Consider the following 17879-nt stretch of genomic DNA (forward strand, 5'->3'; position numbering starts at 1 on the left):
TATAAGATCCATGGACTGCATCTGTCTCCATTCCCTCCTTCAAGCCTTTTGCTGTGTCCCTTAAGCCTATACTTCCATCATGTTGAACATGGCAGGGGAAGGGCAGTGATTTTTCCATAGAAGGCATTTTGGTGGGCAATTGCATGTGGGCTTACCTTGTTTACATAGCTTCAAGTCATTAAGATTCTGTCCATGGTCTGGAACAGCTGAGTGCTTGAGAGAGATGTTTACTGTAAACATCTCTGTTAACTGTTCAATGTTTGGAACACAGTTGACTCAAGAACAAAGGTAAAGCTATTTGATTCAGCACTATAGTTCACTATTTTTAATGCATGTGCAAAAGAAAGTTGAATTCTTGATAAGGTTCCTTTTGGACTCCCAATATATAGGGTTCAATTCCAGAGAAGTCAGTGTTGTCTGCTTTGGCTGGCAGTTTTCTCTCCAGGGTCACAGGTCTTTCACTTCACTTACTATTTGGTTCTTTTAATTGGAGAGGCCAAGGATTGAACCTGAAACCTTCTGAATACAAAGCAAAATCACAGCCCATGCACATTCATTGTTCCATCTAGTAGTAAAATGTTTGGCTCCTACTCAACAATTAAGTTATTTGTTGAGTGAAGAATCATTTCCTTTTGTGTATGGCGAACGTCACTTTCTTTGGGTGCCCCTGAGCTAAGTATTATGGGAGAGGAAGAAAAAGCTCTATCTACTTTCTGCAACCCATGCATAATTTTATAAATCTCTATCATGTCCCTCCTTTAGTTGCTCTTTTCCTAAACTAAAAATTCCCAAACACTTTGTAATTTTGAAGATTAATAGGTTTCAAATGCTGGAGTTTGGTTTTCTCCCTCTAAATTCCCTCTAAATCCAGGTACAAATATTAATCAAATAAATGTTGATATTTGAAGTGTATGAAAGTTAGGGCTGGAGAGAAGAAAACCTCATGAGTGTTTCTGAAGTAGCTTCAGATATTTTAGTAAAGAGAGAAGGTATCTAGCAGTATAGATAGTGTTACCAACATCAAGGTGGAGCCTGTAGTACTCCTGGAATTACAGCTAATCCTCAGTTCACAGAGGTTAGTTCCCCTGGAATAAATAGCAGCTTCAGAATGTGGACTGTGTGCTATCATATAATCACTGGGCTCCCTCTCTAGGTACTGCCCCTAAATCTCCACAACTTTCCCAAGCCAGAGCTGGCAACCCTGAATATAAAAAACTTTATGGCATAAGAAAAGCATACCATAAAAGAGATATGAGAATTATTTAAGGAAACCATAGTTACTTTGAAAACCAAAAAAAGGCAGGAGCAAAGAGAAATGGCGGTCATGAGGAAGAAGGTAACAACTTCCCTTCAGATTAAGTCATGGGGCTTTTATAATATTTCAAAGTAGAGGAGCATGAAAATATGTGGAAAAAATAAAACTGAAAGGGCATGTTTTCAAAAGTTTACTCTTATATCCAGCAAGCATGACTTTTTGAAATGATAAATGAAAGCAAAAAAGTTATCTAACATGTTTATGTGCAACAAATGTTAACAGACAAAATAGAATTGGAAAAGGATTACAAATGAAACTAGATTATGCAAAGAAGAATGAGAGAGAAAGAAGAGGTTATGTTTTTCAAGCAGAAACACTGCAGTTTTCTACATTTTTATAACAGTTTGAGTGTTGCTAGAATGTACAATATACCTTTATGTGTAAAATACTCAGAAGTATTCAGGGTGCCAAATGCATCATCAGTTTTCTGTATAGAGCGTTTGATACATTTATGTTAGTTCAGTTTAGCCAACCTTTTCAGGTGTGAAGAAAGTGATAATCATTATATAACAAGTAGGAGACCTGCAAGGAATCTCCTTTCTCCCTGTGAACATTTTCATGTGTACTGTGAGGCTTTGCTTCTTTTCTGACACCTCTTATATGTAATATCTGTAAAGGCACCTCTCCATAGTGTTTTGAGGTGATGTGCGTTATGCTGTCTCCTTGCCTTTCTTAGTGTTTCCTACTTAATTTTGTTGCCACAAAGGCTTTTGCCTTAGAATTCTTAGTTGGACCCAAAGAACAGGATGACTTAGTTATAATTTGTAGAATAGCAGAACAGTCAGTGCATGGTGGTGGCTCTGAGGTAAGGATCCTTTAAATAATTCCAAACCGAAGAGGTTGAGCTGAAAAATGCTAAAATTACAAATATATAAATATTAATAAGGTGCACATTCAAGTTAAAAACTTAAGGCCTCTAACATAGGCAAGACTTTCACATTCAGTGTATACAAACATGAATACCTGCGATGTACACTCTTACATTGATCAAAGTAGGATCCCAAAAAGGACCAGACACGTTTCAACCTAAGAAGGCCTTCCTCAGTGGTCAGTAATATAGTTATACTTTAGCACACATGCTGATAATATAATTATATCATAAAGAACAGTAAAAAATGTATAAAAGCACTTCTAGTATAGTGAAGCTCCCTGTAAGTTTATTTCTTATATATTAGAACGTGGCTTCCATGTCTCACCTTGTTTTGTCAATGTAAGATTGTACATCGCAGGTATTCATGTTTGTATACATGTTTGTATACATTGAATGTGAAAGTCTTGCCTATGCGAGAGGCCTTATGTTTTTAACTTGAATGTGCACCTTATTAAAATTTATATATTTGTAATTTTAGCATTTTTCAGCTCAACCTCTTCGGTTTGGAATCAGTACTCTGGTTGAGTTCCATTTGGTCCCCCCCCCTTTTGTTGTTGTTTTTCCAGATTCTTTAAATAAAACAGTTGTTTTCTCTTTAAAATAAATAGAGTTTATTTAGAGGTATAACAGCCTAATGGTTTGAGTAAAGTTCACAAAACAGGTACAGTTCTTCTTTCTCTAAAGTTCCTTAAATAAACCTAGCTACAAAATTTGCCACTTAGGCTCATAACCTCCACTACGAACACATATTTCTCTCACACTCCACAGCACACTATTCAACTCTCTACCCATGCACACACTCAATAAACTCTCTCTACAAACCAGTCCACTCTGCCCCCTAGAATACGTATACCATCCGCTCATAACACACTTCAATCACCCATCCATCCCTTCTCTTTATTACTCTAGAGACTTACATTTTAATCCACAGCAACATACAAATAAAACTCAACACTGAATCACAGAAACAAAACACACACAAAATAATTACATAGTGAAACACAACAGGTACCCACTTCTGCATACCACACCTAATCCCATCGCGCCTGCTATTCACATTTACATACTGTTAGCATTTACATACTAATGCTTGTCTGAATTCACTCTCCTCTACTTAAAGACAGATGGATTCACATTCTAGCTGTATCTGAAGAAGTGAGCTGTGGCTCACGAAAGCTCATACCCTACCAGAAAATATTTTTGTTAGTCTTTAAGGTGCTGCTGGACTCTTGCTCTTTTCTACTACCACTTTTACAGTGTATTTGTGGGAGTGTGGGAGTATTAACCTATTCCGTAACTTATCCTTCTGTGATTATTTATTTATTTATTTCCTTAATTTATAACCCACTTTTCACCCCCGGGGGGACCCAGAGGGACCTACAACATTCTTCCTTCTCCAGTTTATCCTCACAGCAACCCTTTGTTGTAGGTCAGGCTGAGAGTGTGTGGCCCAAAGTCACTAAAAAAGCTTCCATGATAGAATGGGAATTCCAACCTGGGTCTCCCAGCTCCCTATCTGACACTTTAACCACTACCTTGCTATGCGATTGTGGCAAACTTCAGAGTCTGCTGCACAAAACGCAAGAAAGAAGGAATGTTTTGAAGTTGTTAGTGTAATGGTCAAACATAAGGAATCTGACCTCTGTATAGCTTTTTTCCCCTTCTAGTTGCTATGCAGTCTGTCTCTTTTTTAAGCATGCAAAATATTAACAACATTGCAGCATTTATTGATTGAAATCAGCAATACAGACTACATAATATTTATGAGTGTAGATACCTATATTTATGAGTGTAGATACCTATGAAATTAGTGTATAAAACCTGTCCGTTCCTTTACAGATTGAAGCTGCTGGACTTGCAACCTGCATTGAACTGTGTGTGAAAGCACTGCGTTTGGAAGCCAGTGAGAACACTGAAGTCAAGATTTCCATTTGCAAGACTATATCTTGCTTATTGCCTGATGATTTGGAAGTTAAACGTGCTTGTCAACTGAGTGAATTTCTTCTCGAGCCTACAGTGGATGCATACTATGCTGTTGAAATGTTGTATAATCAGCCTGATCAGAAATATGATGAAGAAAACCTTCCAATACCGAATTCATTACGTTGTGAGCTCTTACTAGTATTAAAAACGCAGTGGCCTTTTGACCCAGAATTTTGGGACTGGAAAATGCTAAAGCGCCAATGTCTTGCATTGATGGGAGAGGAGGCATCAATTGTATCTTCGATAGATGAGCTAAATGACAATGAAATGCATGAAAAGGCAGAAGAGTGCCAAGATGAGAACAAAGAAACTTCAGTGAATGGACTTCCTGGATCCTTCGATGAAGCTACCAACTTACTTAGAGGGATTAGAGATAAAAAGCAGAAAAACAGAGAAATAAAAAAGTTGAGAGAGCGAGGATTCATATCAGCTAGGTTCAGGAACTGGCAAGCCTACATGCAATATTGTGTGTTGTGTGACAAGGAATTCCTTGGACACAGGATAGTTAGGCATGCACAGAAACACTATAAAGATGGAATTTACAGTTGTCCCATATGCGCACAAAACTTTAATTCTAAAGAAACTTTTGTTCCTCATGTAACCCTACATGTTAAGAAATCCAGTAAAGAGAGACTGGCTGCCATGAAACCATTAAGAAAACTAGGAAGGCCGCCTAAAACAGCAGCTGCGGGTGTGAATAAGAAGAACAATACAGTAGTTAAGCAGGAACAGCGGCACATAAAAAAGAACAGCCTTTATGCAGCAGACTTCATTGTTTTTAATGATAATGACGGCTCTGATGATGAAAACTATGAAAAAGACAAACCTTACATTCCAGAGATAATGCCAGTTCAGAAGCCATTGCCTGTCAATGAATTTATCTGTCCGGTTACTTTGTGTAAAAAAGGCTTTAAATACTTTAAAAATTTAATTGCACATGCAAAAGGTCATAAAGACAATGAAGAAGCTAAGCGCTTTCTTGAAATGCAGAGCAAAAAAGTAATTTGCCAGTACTGTAGACGGCACTTTGTAAATGTTACCCACCTCAATGACCACTTACAAATGCACTGTGGCAGCAAACCTTACATCTGTATACAAATGAAATGTAAGGCTGGTTTTAACAGTTATGCTGAACTACTGAGTCATAGAAAAGAGCACCCAGTCTTCAGGGCAAAGTGCATGTTCCCTAAATGTGGGAGAGTGTTTGCTGAAGCATATTTGCTTTATGATCATGAAGCACAACATTATAATACCTACACCTGCAGGTTTGCAGGTTGTGGAAAAGTTTACCGTTCTCAGAATGAATTAGAAAAACACATTGAAGACCACACTAAGCAATCTGAAAAAATATTGCAGCCCGATGGTGAGGCTAATTGTGCTCAACCTTTAGAAGATAATGGAACTCCTGAGGCATGTAATCCAAAAGAAGAATTGGTGTTGCCATCAGAAAATAACACAAATAACTATGTCAAAGCTGAAAATTACATCACAGAGCAGGTCAAAGAAGAATTGCTCAAGATTGAGAAAGCAGAAGTGTCTGCTAGTGTTTTGGAACAGAGTAATTCACTCTCCTTTGAAAGTTTGGAACAATCTTTGCTTACTCCAGCAAAGTCAGAATTGGTAGTTCCGGCCAGCAATGCTTTGATGCCTCTTCTGGGTCAAAAAATTAGAGAAAACATGGCGAGAAAGGGCAAATTGCTTGCTTTAAGTACTAAAATAAATACTGCGGCACCTGTACCCCAACAATTGTGCTCAGCAGTTGAAGAGAACTGCAGTGATCTTCCAGTTTTTCAGGAAGAAAAAGAGGATGACGCTATTAGCCAGTCCCAGGCTATTTCCATGAATTCAGCTTCAAGTTTAACAAAAAACCCAGAAAAACAGTTAAGCCAAGTGCCTTTCAGCATACAGAGTGAAGTCGGGTATCAACATTTACTGATTTCAAAACCACACATTGAAGAGAGCGCTAAGACTACTACTAATCTCTATAATACGCCTCTGAAGACTTTAGAAGGGATTACAGTTACACCAACCCAGCCTAGCTTAGGCACCCCTTTTGTTCCAGTCATCCCATTGGCAGCTCCTGTCCAGAAGTTTACTTGCCAGGTTGAAGGATGTACACGAACCTACAATTCTGTACAGAGCATTGGCAAACATATGAAGACAGCGCATCCTGATCAGTATGCCTTATTTAAGATGCAGCGCAAGAATAAGAGAAATCGAAAAACAGGCAGTTTGCAAAGCTTGCCAAATGATAGCAAAATCGTTTATTTTTTGCCATCACAAGTGGCCTCTCCCACTAGTGAGGTTTTTCCTCAACAAGCCAAAACCAGTTTAAATCCCTCATGTACAAGCCAGTTGCAGCAGCTCTCTAATGCTCTTTTTCCAACACGCCTGGAAAGTATGACTGATTCATTATTGCCTACTATGGAAAGTATAAACACAGGTCTTTCTCCTCATATTAAAAGTGAACCAGAGACTACATTAGTCTCCCAAATTGAACATCTGTCTAGTGCAACTTTATCTTCACACCTAGATGATCTGGAAAAGCCAGTTATGCCTTTGAACATTGACAGTGGTTCAGATCCTTTCCTCCCTTTGCCTGCAGAAAATGGTCCAATTTCTCTCTTTCCTTCGCCAACAGACAATGGTCCAAGTTCTGTCTTTTCACAAATGGAGAACACCAATCATTTTTCTTCCCAACTAGAAGGAAACAATCATTCTGCTTTCTCAAAAGAGGAAAGTGTCGACTCATTGTTTCCCTCTCAAGTGAATAATGATAACTTCAGTGAAGTCCCTCCACAGTCTCTGCTGTCAGCAAAGGCAAAAAAGGATCGTAAAAGAGGTCCAGATGGGAAAGAGAGAAAACCAAAGCATAATAAACGGGCAAAATGGCCAGCAATTATCCGGGATGGTAAATTTATTTGTAGTAGATGTTATAGGGTTTTTTCCAATCCCAGATCTCTTGGTGGTCACTTGTCTAAACGGTCATACTGTAAACCTCTGGATGAATCTGAGATTTCTCCAGAAGCCCTTCAGCTGAATGGACAATCCTCTCTACTTACCAGTATGATTCTTTCTTCAAATGCTTTAAGTTTACAGCAGCAGCAGGAATCAACATTTAATCCAGAAGCATGTTTTAAAGAGCCGCCATTCCTGCAGCTGCTTGCAACTGAGAATCGCCCCGCTGCTTTTTTACAAAACTTGTTTCCACGGACCAGTATGACTAATTTCAATACAAATGAGAATGAGGAAGGAAATGAAATTATAAAACAGGCCTTGGAAACTGCAGGCATTCCAAGTACGTTTGATTCTACGGAAATTCTGCCACACATAGTTACTCCAAGTTGCGTCTCTGGTACTAGTCAAATAAATGCAACTGTTTTGCCCAATCCAGGAATGTCACCTCTGTTACAAGCTGTGTGCAGCCCTGCTACCCTGTTTACAGACCAAAACAAAATACTTAACACCAAAATTTCCTCCATAGATGAATGCAACAATTTACCTGTATTTCCAGATGAGTTAATACTAAAGACTATTGAAAACGGCTTATGTCCCAACTTGATTTCTAATTCTCCTGCCTCATTGCATAACTTTGGAAGTAACGCACCACGTGTTTCAGTCATTAGTAGCATTAAAAATTCAGAATCATGTAATTTAAATAAAAAAGGGGTCGGCGGTTCAAAGAAAAAGAAGAAAGCAGCTGCTTCTTTAGTTGCGCCTAACATTTCCCAGAAATTAATAGTTAATGATTTAACAACATTGGGACTTCTAGCTAGAAATATTGAAGGAAGTGTGCAAGTATCCACGGAGAACTTTCAGTCAAATGTGTTGACACACTGTGAATCTCCAGTATTAATGGAAAGTCTTACACAGAAGCTAAGTAATGTAGTCAATGAATTAACAGCAGATGTCAAAGAGAATATAAAAACCAATGAAATTTGTGCAGAAATTACTCCTGCATTAGTGAAAAGTGAAAATGGTGACTCCGAGGTCAGGCTGGGTTCTTGCATTCAAGGAAACACTAAATTAGGTATCTCAGAGGTTAATATTATTCAAAATTATGAGAAGACACTTGAAATAATTAAAACAGCTATGAACTCCCAATTGGTTGAAGTAAAAACTGAAATCCAAGAGGTGTCAATTGAGTCACTGCAGAAAGCACAGATGAATGCTGCTGAATCTTCAGAAAACTCTTCACAAAATGTTAAATCATCCAGCCCTGTTCAATTTGTCATACACACACCAAATGTCACCCCTGGCAAAATTGACCCTTTTCAGTCTGAAAGCTCTCACAAAGATGATACCCAGGTTATGGAAATTTTAGAAGGTTTGAAAAAGCTGAAATTAGAAAGCGAAATACCCAATCAAGTGTTGGACACTGTTATTCATTGTCTCCCAGGAGATGCGCTGCTGCCACAGATTCTCGTTCCTGTTATAACACCTGAGAACAAACCTCTTGCACAGCCATTTTCTACAGCACATACTCAGTTCATTGAAAAAGTCCATAAGCCTTTTATGTGCCAGGCGCCAGGATGCAATTACAGTGCTATGACAAAGGATGCATTATTTAAACACTACAGCAAAATACATCAATATACTCCTGAAATGATACTAGAAATCAAGAAACACCAATTAAAATACGCCCCCTTCAAATGTGTTGTAGCTTCCTGCCCAAAAACGTTTACAAGGAATTCTAATCTCCGGGCCCACTGCCAGCTGGTGCATCACTTTACAACAGAAGAAATGGTAAAATTGAAATTAAAAAGGCCATATGGGAGGAGATCACAGAACAAAACTGCAAGCTTAACTCCAAGGTCTGCTGAACTAAAAACAATCCCGTGTGTATTAATAGAAAGTAAAAACGAATCTCAGTTGACTAAAGAACATGAAATTAAGAAAGAAACATGCATAGAATGTGTGAAAATTCCAGAAAGAGTGAGGGCAGAAAGTACTCCTTGTGTTCCTGAAAAATTAGAAAAGCCTCCCCAGGTAGTTCCAGTTCCACTTGAACTTCACAGTGTAGTCCCACTTAGTAATGTGCAGGTGCAACCAAAAGTCCGAAAGATCCGAAGACACAGGAAAGAAAAAGAAGAAAAAAAATACAAAAAACCAGTTCGGAAATCTCTGGAATTCCCTACCACATATAGTCCCTATAGACCATACAGATGTGTGCATCAAGGTTGTTTTGCAGCTTTTACAATACAACAAAATTTAATTCTTCATTATCAAGCGGTGCATAAATCTGATCTGCCATCATTCTCGGTAGAGGCTGAAGAAGAAAGTGAGCCAAGTAAAGAGGATGACAGTACTAAAGAAGAGTGTGAAGAAACTGTAACTAGTTTAGCTGTAAAAGAATTTCGATGTGAAGTGAGAAATTGCTCTAGAATATTTCAGGAAGTTACTAGTCTTATTCAGCACTACATGAAGCTCCATGAAATGACCCCAGAGGAAATTGCAAGCATGAAGTCATCCCTGGATGTTGGAAGATTCCCTTGTGATCAGTCTGAGTGTAAATCATCATTTACAGCATATATTAATTACATTATTCATCTTGAGACAGATCATGGAATAAAGATCAAGCAAACCAAAACAGAGGATGGCATGTACAAGTGTGATTGTGAAGGCTGTGACCGTATTTATGCAACAAGATCTAATCTCTTAAGGCACATTTTTAATAAGCATAATGACAGGCATAAAGACCATTTAATAAGACCAAGACGGTTCCTGACACCAGGTCAGGAAAATATTTCAAGCAAAGCTAACTTGGAAAAAACTTTGAAAATTAAGCATAGAGGATTAAAATTCAATAAGGCAGGAAAAAATGGAAACAAAATTTCTATTAGGACCAAACGGAAACGAACTATTACTGTAGAAAATAAAAACTCAAAGGTGGGACAGATTCATGAAAATAGGGGTTTTTCTTTGAAACGTGGAAAACATGTGTATTCATTAAAGGCTAGAAATGATGCCTTATCTGAATGTACAAGCATATTTATCACACAGTATCCATGTATGATAAAAGGTTGTTCATCAGTTGTCACAAGTGAGAGTAATATAATAAGACATTATAAATGTCACAAGTTGTCTAAAGCATTTACCTCACAACACAAAAGTCTCCTAATTGTCTCAAATCAGCACTCGTGTTCATCAGATAAAGAAGCATCTTCACAAAATAAGGTTATTGAGGAAAAAAAGAGTGAAATAGAAGAATTGCAGCCACATGTGTCAGAGAACTGTGAGGACGTAAGAGCTCCCACTCCAGTAACACAGAAGGAGCCTGAAAAAAATGAAAAGGATGAAGTAGACGAGCTTGCGGAATTGTTCATTACCAAACTTATTAATGAAGACCTCACAAACGCAGAGAACCAAGCAAAGCCCTCTTCTGATGTAAATAGCAACCTTCAAGACACCAACTCCTGCCCTTCAGAAAAGCAAAACATAAATGGTAATTTAAAAAGAGCATGCAAAGAAAAAAACCCCTCTGAAAACAAAAAAAGGAAAGTTGAGAAGCAGGATGAAATGCCAGTTGTTGAATTGAGGGATGTGCTCAGAGAGAAGGAAACTGCAGTTGCTGTTCAAACAGCTGAAGAACACCCTTCAACTTTTGACTGGAGTTCATTTAAGCCCATGGGATTTGAAGTATCATTTCTCAAGTTCCTTGAAGAGTCTGCTGTGAAGCAAAAGAAAACTACAGAAAGAGGCTTTCCTAGCTGTAGATCCAGAAAAGGTTCTTACTCAAGAAAATCGCATGAAAAGAACTCTTTGGCAAGAACACGGTCATGTTCTGAAAATGAAACCCATGTACGGTTTGCTAATGCATCACGATTTCAGTGCAGTGGTACTGTAAAAATAGTTTTAGACAAGACTTTTAAGGATTGCACTGAGCTTGTGTTGAAGCAACTTCAGGAAATGAAACCGATTGTCAGTCTGACGAAACTCGATGGACACTTGGAGGTTATAAAATAATTGGGTAGTATGAGTGGACTCATAGTACTGATAATTAGTGTGTAAACATGACCTGTACTACACTTTTTATTGAGTAGGAAGCCATCAAGCATGATACTATTTTCTAAGGTTTTCTGTTGAAGTGGTTTAAACTAGCAAAATCATGACAGTTGTCATGTGAATTTCTTTGTTTTTATCCCTATGGGACTCAAGGAACAGAATCATTGTTTCAGTTTTGTAAATAACTGATCAAAACCTCAATTTTTTAATCAAATTTGTCCTTTCCATGACTGAAATCTTTGTGAATTGTCTGTGGTATCTTTCACTGGGTCACTGCTCATATATAACAGTGCTTTTTATTTGTAGATACATTTTTGTATATATTTATTATTGTAAATCATTTGCTGCCACCAGCAGTCTGTAAGTCTGAAATATTAAATGACACATTTATATTCAGAATTTTAATTTGTAATTAAGTGATCCAGTTTTTAAAATGTTCTTTTAATCTTAAACTTTTTGAAGTAAAGCCTGGGTAAGTCTACCATATCCAGTTTATTTTGCATAAAATATATGTACAGAAGAGGAAATTGATCAGATCACACTTAATTGGTTAAGTACATACTGACACTGTTTTTGTAACTTTAAACATCCAGTACCTTTGGATGATACTCATATGTAGTTAACTCCATCTTTATCCTACAACTGCATTTTACATTGCTTTTAATGGATCAACAACTCTTCCGCTTCCATAATACAATGGAATTGTACATTTTAAATAGTTTGCTGACATTGAGGATTTAAACCACATTTTAATATTAAAAATAACCCATCGTGAATGTGATAGAAAACTAGTAGTGTGGAGCAGTGTATATATTTGAGGTGGTGATTTGTGAAGTAGCCCAGTATTGCCTTAAATAAAATCACATTTCATTTCTTGTTTTATACATGTTATCTTATAAAGGTCCTTTTTGTTTCTGTAGTGGACATCTACACCACTGCTTTGGACACAGTGTTTTATAAGGAATTGATTTTGAAACACATTAATTATACTGTTGGTTTCTGTATGTAAAATATGTAACTTTCATAACTTGGGGAGGAACCCTAAGCAAGCCTACATGGAAATGTCCCATTTTATTCAGTGGGTCTTACTCCCAGGAAAGTGTTCTTAGGATTGCAGCACAAGCATTAGAAAATAAAGTGCTTTTTAAATTAAGAAGTGAGATTGTGCTCTTAAGAGCAAAATCACATGGCTTTATTCAGTAAATAAGATGGTTTATTTACTCGTTACCAATTCCAGTAGGGAATTCGGTTAATTTCTTCATTTTGTTAGTAGGAGTTTTGTCATTAAAATTAAATTTTAATTTGTCATTAAAATGCCATGAATGGAACAAGTTTAGCAAAAGGGAATCTCCTTATTCCCCACAGTTGCTTCCAAGGGTTGAAGGGACCCTTGAGAGTGAAATGTGGCTCAAGGGATATAGCAAGAAAAGAGAGCTGGAAGAGTTCCTGCAAGAGTGAAAGGGGGTGATTTGTTGATTTTCTCTCAAACTTGCATCCCTTGCTCTGCATTCTACTCCCCCCCCCCCCCATGATCTCCCTGGGAACAGCTTTTTAAGGTGCTACAGGGAAGAAGGATTAGGTGTGTTCTGTAAACTCTTTTAATGGTTTAGTTCACATGGTCCAACCCAGTATTCCTGATACGATCTTCAAAGGGCTGTCCCTCGGTGTAGTGCCAAATGTCAATGAATTGCTAATAGATAAAGTGAATCACCTACAATTTCTGCACTGCAGACTTTCCCTCACTTAACATTACCATATCAATACTAAATATTTCACTTCACATCTTTATTTCCTCTCTGTGATAGTTAAATGTGAACAGTAAATGAAGATGAAACCTCTTAAGTCTTTTAAAGATGATGTTAATTGAAGGAACAAATATCCTTTGCAGCAAGTGCCTTCCAGTACTTGGCATAATCCAGCCTATTAAAGAGTGCTTCATACTTAGAAGAGATAAGCAGTATCCATAGTCAAGATCTCTGTAACAAATAGAGAGTGAAGTTATTGTAAAGAGCTGTCACCCAGCACCAACTCCTTTCCAACAACGGAAACTTTCCTTAATCTCTTGTCCCGTCATTCATTAGCTGTCTCTACTGAAGATTATTTCTTTATTTTATTTACAAAATGTATACCCCGCCTTTCTGTCGTCGTCAGGGTTATCAAGGCAGCTAACAGATGAAAAACATACCTAATTAAAAGCATCTTGCAAACCATAAAATCAAACAAGAACACATAGTTATAACAAAACCAAGCTAAATATGTATCCAAAAAACAACAGCATAGGGCAGGAAGGAGGGATAACTGAAGGACTGCCAAATGAAACAAAAGTCTTCACCCGCTGGCAAGAGATGGCAACGGAAGGGGGGCAGGCAAGTCTCCCTGGGGAGAGAGTTCCAGAGTTTTGGTGCCATGACCAAGAAGACCGTCGCCCCGGTTGCCACCCTCCTAATCTCTGAAGGCAGGGGCATTAGAAGATTCCTGCCATACCATCAAGATGTATGGCTAGAACTTACCAGATGTGTTTTAGTAGATCCTGCTGAGTAGAAGCAGAGGGTGCCTGTGGGGGGCTGTCTCAGAATTGTATCCATATAAAGCTACAGACTGATTAGCCGGGAGGTGTGCTGCTGCTTTAAGGTACTGTCGAAAAGTTACAATGTTTATCACCCTTTTTATAATATTTGGTGGTTGAAGCTAAAATATTTTTCAACATCCACCTGAGAATATATTATTTGTATTTTGTTGCTACTGGAAATAATTGATGCTCAGATGTCTTATTGTCAGGTTTGTGGGGTTTTTTTAAGATGTCTTTGTTTCTTGTGAATTGCTCTTGAGTAGTTTGATATTTTCTGATGCAAGCTTGTGTTCACTGTGCTACTCAGGAGATGTGTAGTGACTATAACTCAATTTTGCTTAGTTTGAAAAACTGAAAATAACACAGCCAGACAGTTGCTCTTATCAAGTGCAGCAGCAGGACAGAGGTTTTGGTTTCCAGCATTCTCAGCCTTCTCTTCAGAGAGGGTGAATTTTAATCATGACTGGTATTTTTGCAATAAATTTTAATCATGACTGGTATTTTTGCAAGAAGACTTGCATCCCACCTCCATGTACATTTAACATTCAGAAACCAAATGAAGTAATCCTTAGGCCCCGTGTAAACCATCATGGGTACTATGAATGCTGCTCATGGAAGGAAAACATGACCTGAAAATGAATGTGCTGCTTCAGTAATGTTCAGCTGCCTACGTGCTACAAGCAGCTCGTGTACCCAATAGTCCCAAAATCAATAAATAATTAAAACAATAGGTTATATGTGTAGAGGCATGCAGTTAGAGCAATAAGAATGCATTAGTTTGTTTTTCCATAGCAGCTCCCAGAGTTTAACCTCAACTGAGGAATTTGGAACAAAAGCTGCCAGTTGGGGAAGTGATAGACAATATTGCTAATATTGGATTATGCTACATTGCAGAAAATGGATGAAATTTGGTTATGAAGTTGTGAGAAGTTGTTTTTGTTTCATGAATGCTGAACAAAATGGTGTGGTATTCCCATAACTATAGCCCAGACCCACCCAAAGGAATAAGATTACCAGCTTATGGCAGCTCTTTTCAATAGGATTCAACACAAGTGCATTCTTCACTTAGCCCAGGCTTGCATGCAAAAGAAACAACCCTGCACTTTTTATAGGTTTTGAATAGCCATCTGTTTTTAACCTGCAAGTACATGAGCAGTTGCCTTTCATGCTAAAATATATGAGCACAGTTATGCATAAAAGGGAGCAATGTGCACAACAGGGAGGAGTCCCTATTATTTCCTTTGCAGTTTTCCCCATTTCAGATGCTTTCCCCACAGTTCATATTGTAGGTCTGTGTTATTAACACTTTCATTGATAACCATCTTCAGGTACTTGAAGGGCTGTCATATAGAGCATGGTGCCAAGTTGTTTTCAGTTGGACCAGAACCAACGGGTTAAAATTAAATCAAAAGAGTTTCCATCTAGACATTAGGAAGAATTTTCTAACAGAGTGGTTTCTCAGTGGAACAGGCTTCCTTGGGAGGTGGTAAACTCTCCTTCCCTGGAGGTTTTTAAGCAGAGGCTAGATGGCCATCTGTCAGCAATGCTGATTCTATGACGTTAGGCAGTTCATGAGAGGAAGGACATCTTGGCCATCTGGACATGGAGTAAGGGTCACTGGGGGTGTGGGGGAAAGGTAGTTGTGAAATTCCTGCATTGTGCAGGGGGTTGGACTGGATGACCCTGGTAGTCCCTTCCAACTTTATGATTCTATGACTCTTACCATTTATTAGCAGTGAACAGATTTTCCATTAAAAACGGGGTACTCGTGAAGGAACATAAGGAAATTTGTGTATTTTTAGATGAAAAAGTATTCTAAACCAGAGTTGATCAACTTGGTAGGCAGAGCAAGAAAGCTACTCTTCCAGTTGTTTTCAAATTCCTGTTAATCTTGTTGGCATCAAGATTAGAAACTGGATTCCTAATTCTTCATTAAACAGTTGAGCTGGCGGAAGGTACAGCAAACGCTGGGCATTTATATCATATTCTCCTAGATACATCTTGAATCACAGAAGATTGCTTATGAAAATATTTTTTAATGCTTTAATAATCAACCTGTATCATTGCAAGAAGATTTATATAAACCTAAAGAATCAGTTTATGTTGGTAAGCAGAACACAGTTTTTAAGTCAACTGATAAATCTGTGGGAAACCCACTTGGTCTCCCATTTGACTGCATGCATAAAAATTAGACCATGAAATTGGTCATCAGGGCAACCTCTTTTTCGTTTTTGGTTATGAATTGAGACCATTATAATAAAACCAAAAGGCTATTTGAAACTATGCCTTAGAAATAACAGTTTTCTTACTGTTGTCAATGCTGTGCATTGTTCTATAGTCTAAAATCCCCATGGCAGCAATCTTTCATAGATCATGTTGCACTGTGGGCGGGGAACCTAATTTGTCAATTTGCATTTAGATAAATCATGGAAATTATATTCCTGACATCAAAAAGGTAATCTGATTTAGATTTTAACTAGAACAGTCATCAGTTGTGACCTTGTTCTTTGCTCAGTGGCACGTTTCATTCCAAATCTTCATAAAGTGATTTCAGGAAAGTTTTGGGGGATGCTTTCTGTGTGCCCTTGAAGAAGCCACTTGAGAAGCTGTGTAGCAAAAACACCTGAACTAGCTTTTGCTGGGCCTCCTTAACTTCAGTGCAGCTTGAACTGGTATTTTAAAATATTTTCTATTCCTGCTAACAAAGTAGTATTCTACGTGCTTTTTTATATGAGCAAGCACCCAAACGTGATCCCAGTGCCTTTGGCTAACGTGGATTGTAGTGTGCTTGTTTACTCAAAGCTGCTCTTTATTTTTTTAAGTGCAAAGAAGTATGTTTAGGATTGCAGCACTTCATATGTATTTGTACCTTCCCAATATATTTCGAGATGCATCTCACTTTCTAATGTGCCTTGTACGGCATATTTCTCTGAATGGGAAACCCCAAGGGTTCCATGCCAAAGAGCAAAATGTTCATGTGCAGTTTCCTTATGCCTGTTTGTGCATTGCTCAATATGAATTTAACCAGTTGACAGGTCAGGAAAGATTATGACTAGAGTAGACGGAGTCCTCGAGCTGTCTGGTACATGAGAACACCTTCGAATCAGGAGCTTGATCTTGGGTGTTTCAGAGTAAACAATGTGTCTCAAAAGGACAGACCGATACTGGAAAATGCTATCTTGTCTTCGAAACGTGTACTTGCTACAAAATTTTATCTTGAAGAGTAAAGTACTTAAGAGGTAAACATGCTTTGCTGAAGTGACTCAGTCCCTGCTGAGGAAATAAATTACATTTGCAAGATAAGTCTTTCTGAGTAAGAAATTAGCAGAAACTAGCCTCCAAAGGTTTTTAAGTAAAGGTGCAAGCACCGGGTCATTCCTGACCCATGGGGTGACATCACATCCTGACGTTTACTAGACAGACTATGGTTGTTACTGCACTAGGTATTCCCAGCGATGTATTAAGAGTTTGAAAATGTTATAAAAAACATCGCTTTAAAAGGGTTTTTGGATGCCACGGCTAAAAAATGGTTGGAAGACGTCTTCACAGCTAAAGGGGCCAAACAAAGTGCGAACAGTATTTTTTATAACAGTTTCAAAATCTTAATACATCGGTGAAAATACATAGAAAGTGCGGACAGTATTTTTTATAACAGTTTCAAACTCTTAATACATCGCTGGGAATACCTAGTGCGGTAACCATATATTTGCAGGGTGGTTTGCCAGTGCCTTCCCCAGTCGTCTTCCCTTTACCCCCAGCAAGCTGGGTGCTCATTTTACCAACCTCGGAAGGCTGGAAAGCTGAGTCAACCTTGAGCCGGCTACCTGAAACCCACTTCGGTCGCGATCAGGTCATGAGCAGAGCTTGGACTGCAGTACTGCAGTTTACCACTCTGCGCCACGAGGCTCTTAAACAAAGTTTATTCCCTAGTGCATAGCTAACCTTAAAGGACATGGAATGGGACACTTCATTGACTCAAATATAACTTTTTATAAAAGAAAACCACATACAGCACTAACTCTATAGACACCAATAACTTGGTGTGCAAAGTTAATGTATGTAAAAAAGGTATGGTGGATCAAGGTGAGACCTTGAGAGACAAATAGGGGCAAATAAATAGGGAAGAGTATCAGTGA

At 38.2% G+C, this 17879-nt stretch overlaps 1 protein-coding gene across 1 annotated transcript in view; it reads left to right on the forward strand.

Moving 5' to 3' along the window:
• Window positions 1-11573, forward strand: part of ZNF292 (zinc finger protein 292) — a 47898-nt gene extending 36325 nt beyond the window's left edge. Inside the window, exon 8 of the mRNA XM_056856033.1 lies at window positions 4026-11573. Within this exon, the coding sequence (XP_056712011.1) occupies window positions 4026-11135 (7110 nt within the window). The 3' untranslated portion in view covers window positions 11136-11573. The remainder of the gene's footprint in view (window positions 1-4025) is intronic.
• The last annotated feature ends 6306 nt before the right edge of the window (window positions 11574-17879 follow it).

The sequence above is a fragment of the Euleptes europaea genome, chromosome 10, assembly GCF_029931775.1.
Source record: "Euleptes europaea isolate rEulEur1 chromosome 10, rEulEur1.hap1, whole genome shotgun sequence".
NCBI classification, from domain to species: domain Eukaryota; kingdom Metazoa; phylum Chordata; class Lepidosauria; order Squamata; family Sphaerodactylidae; genus Euleptes; species Euleptes europaea.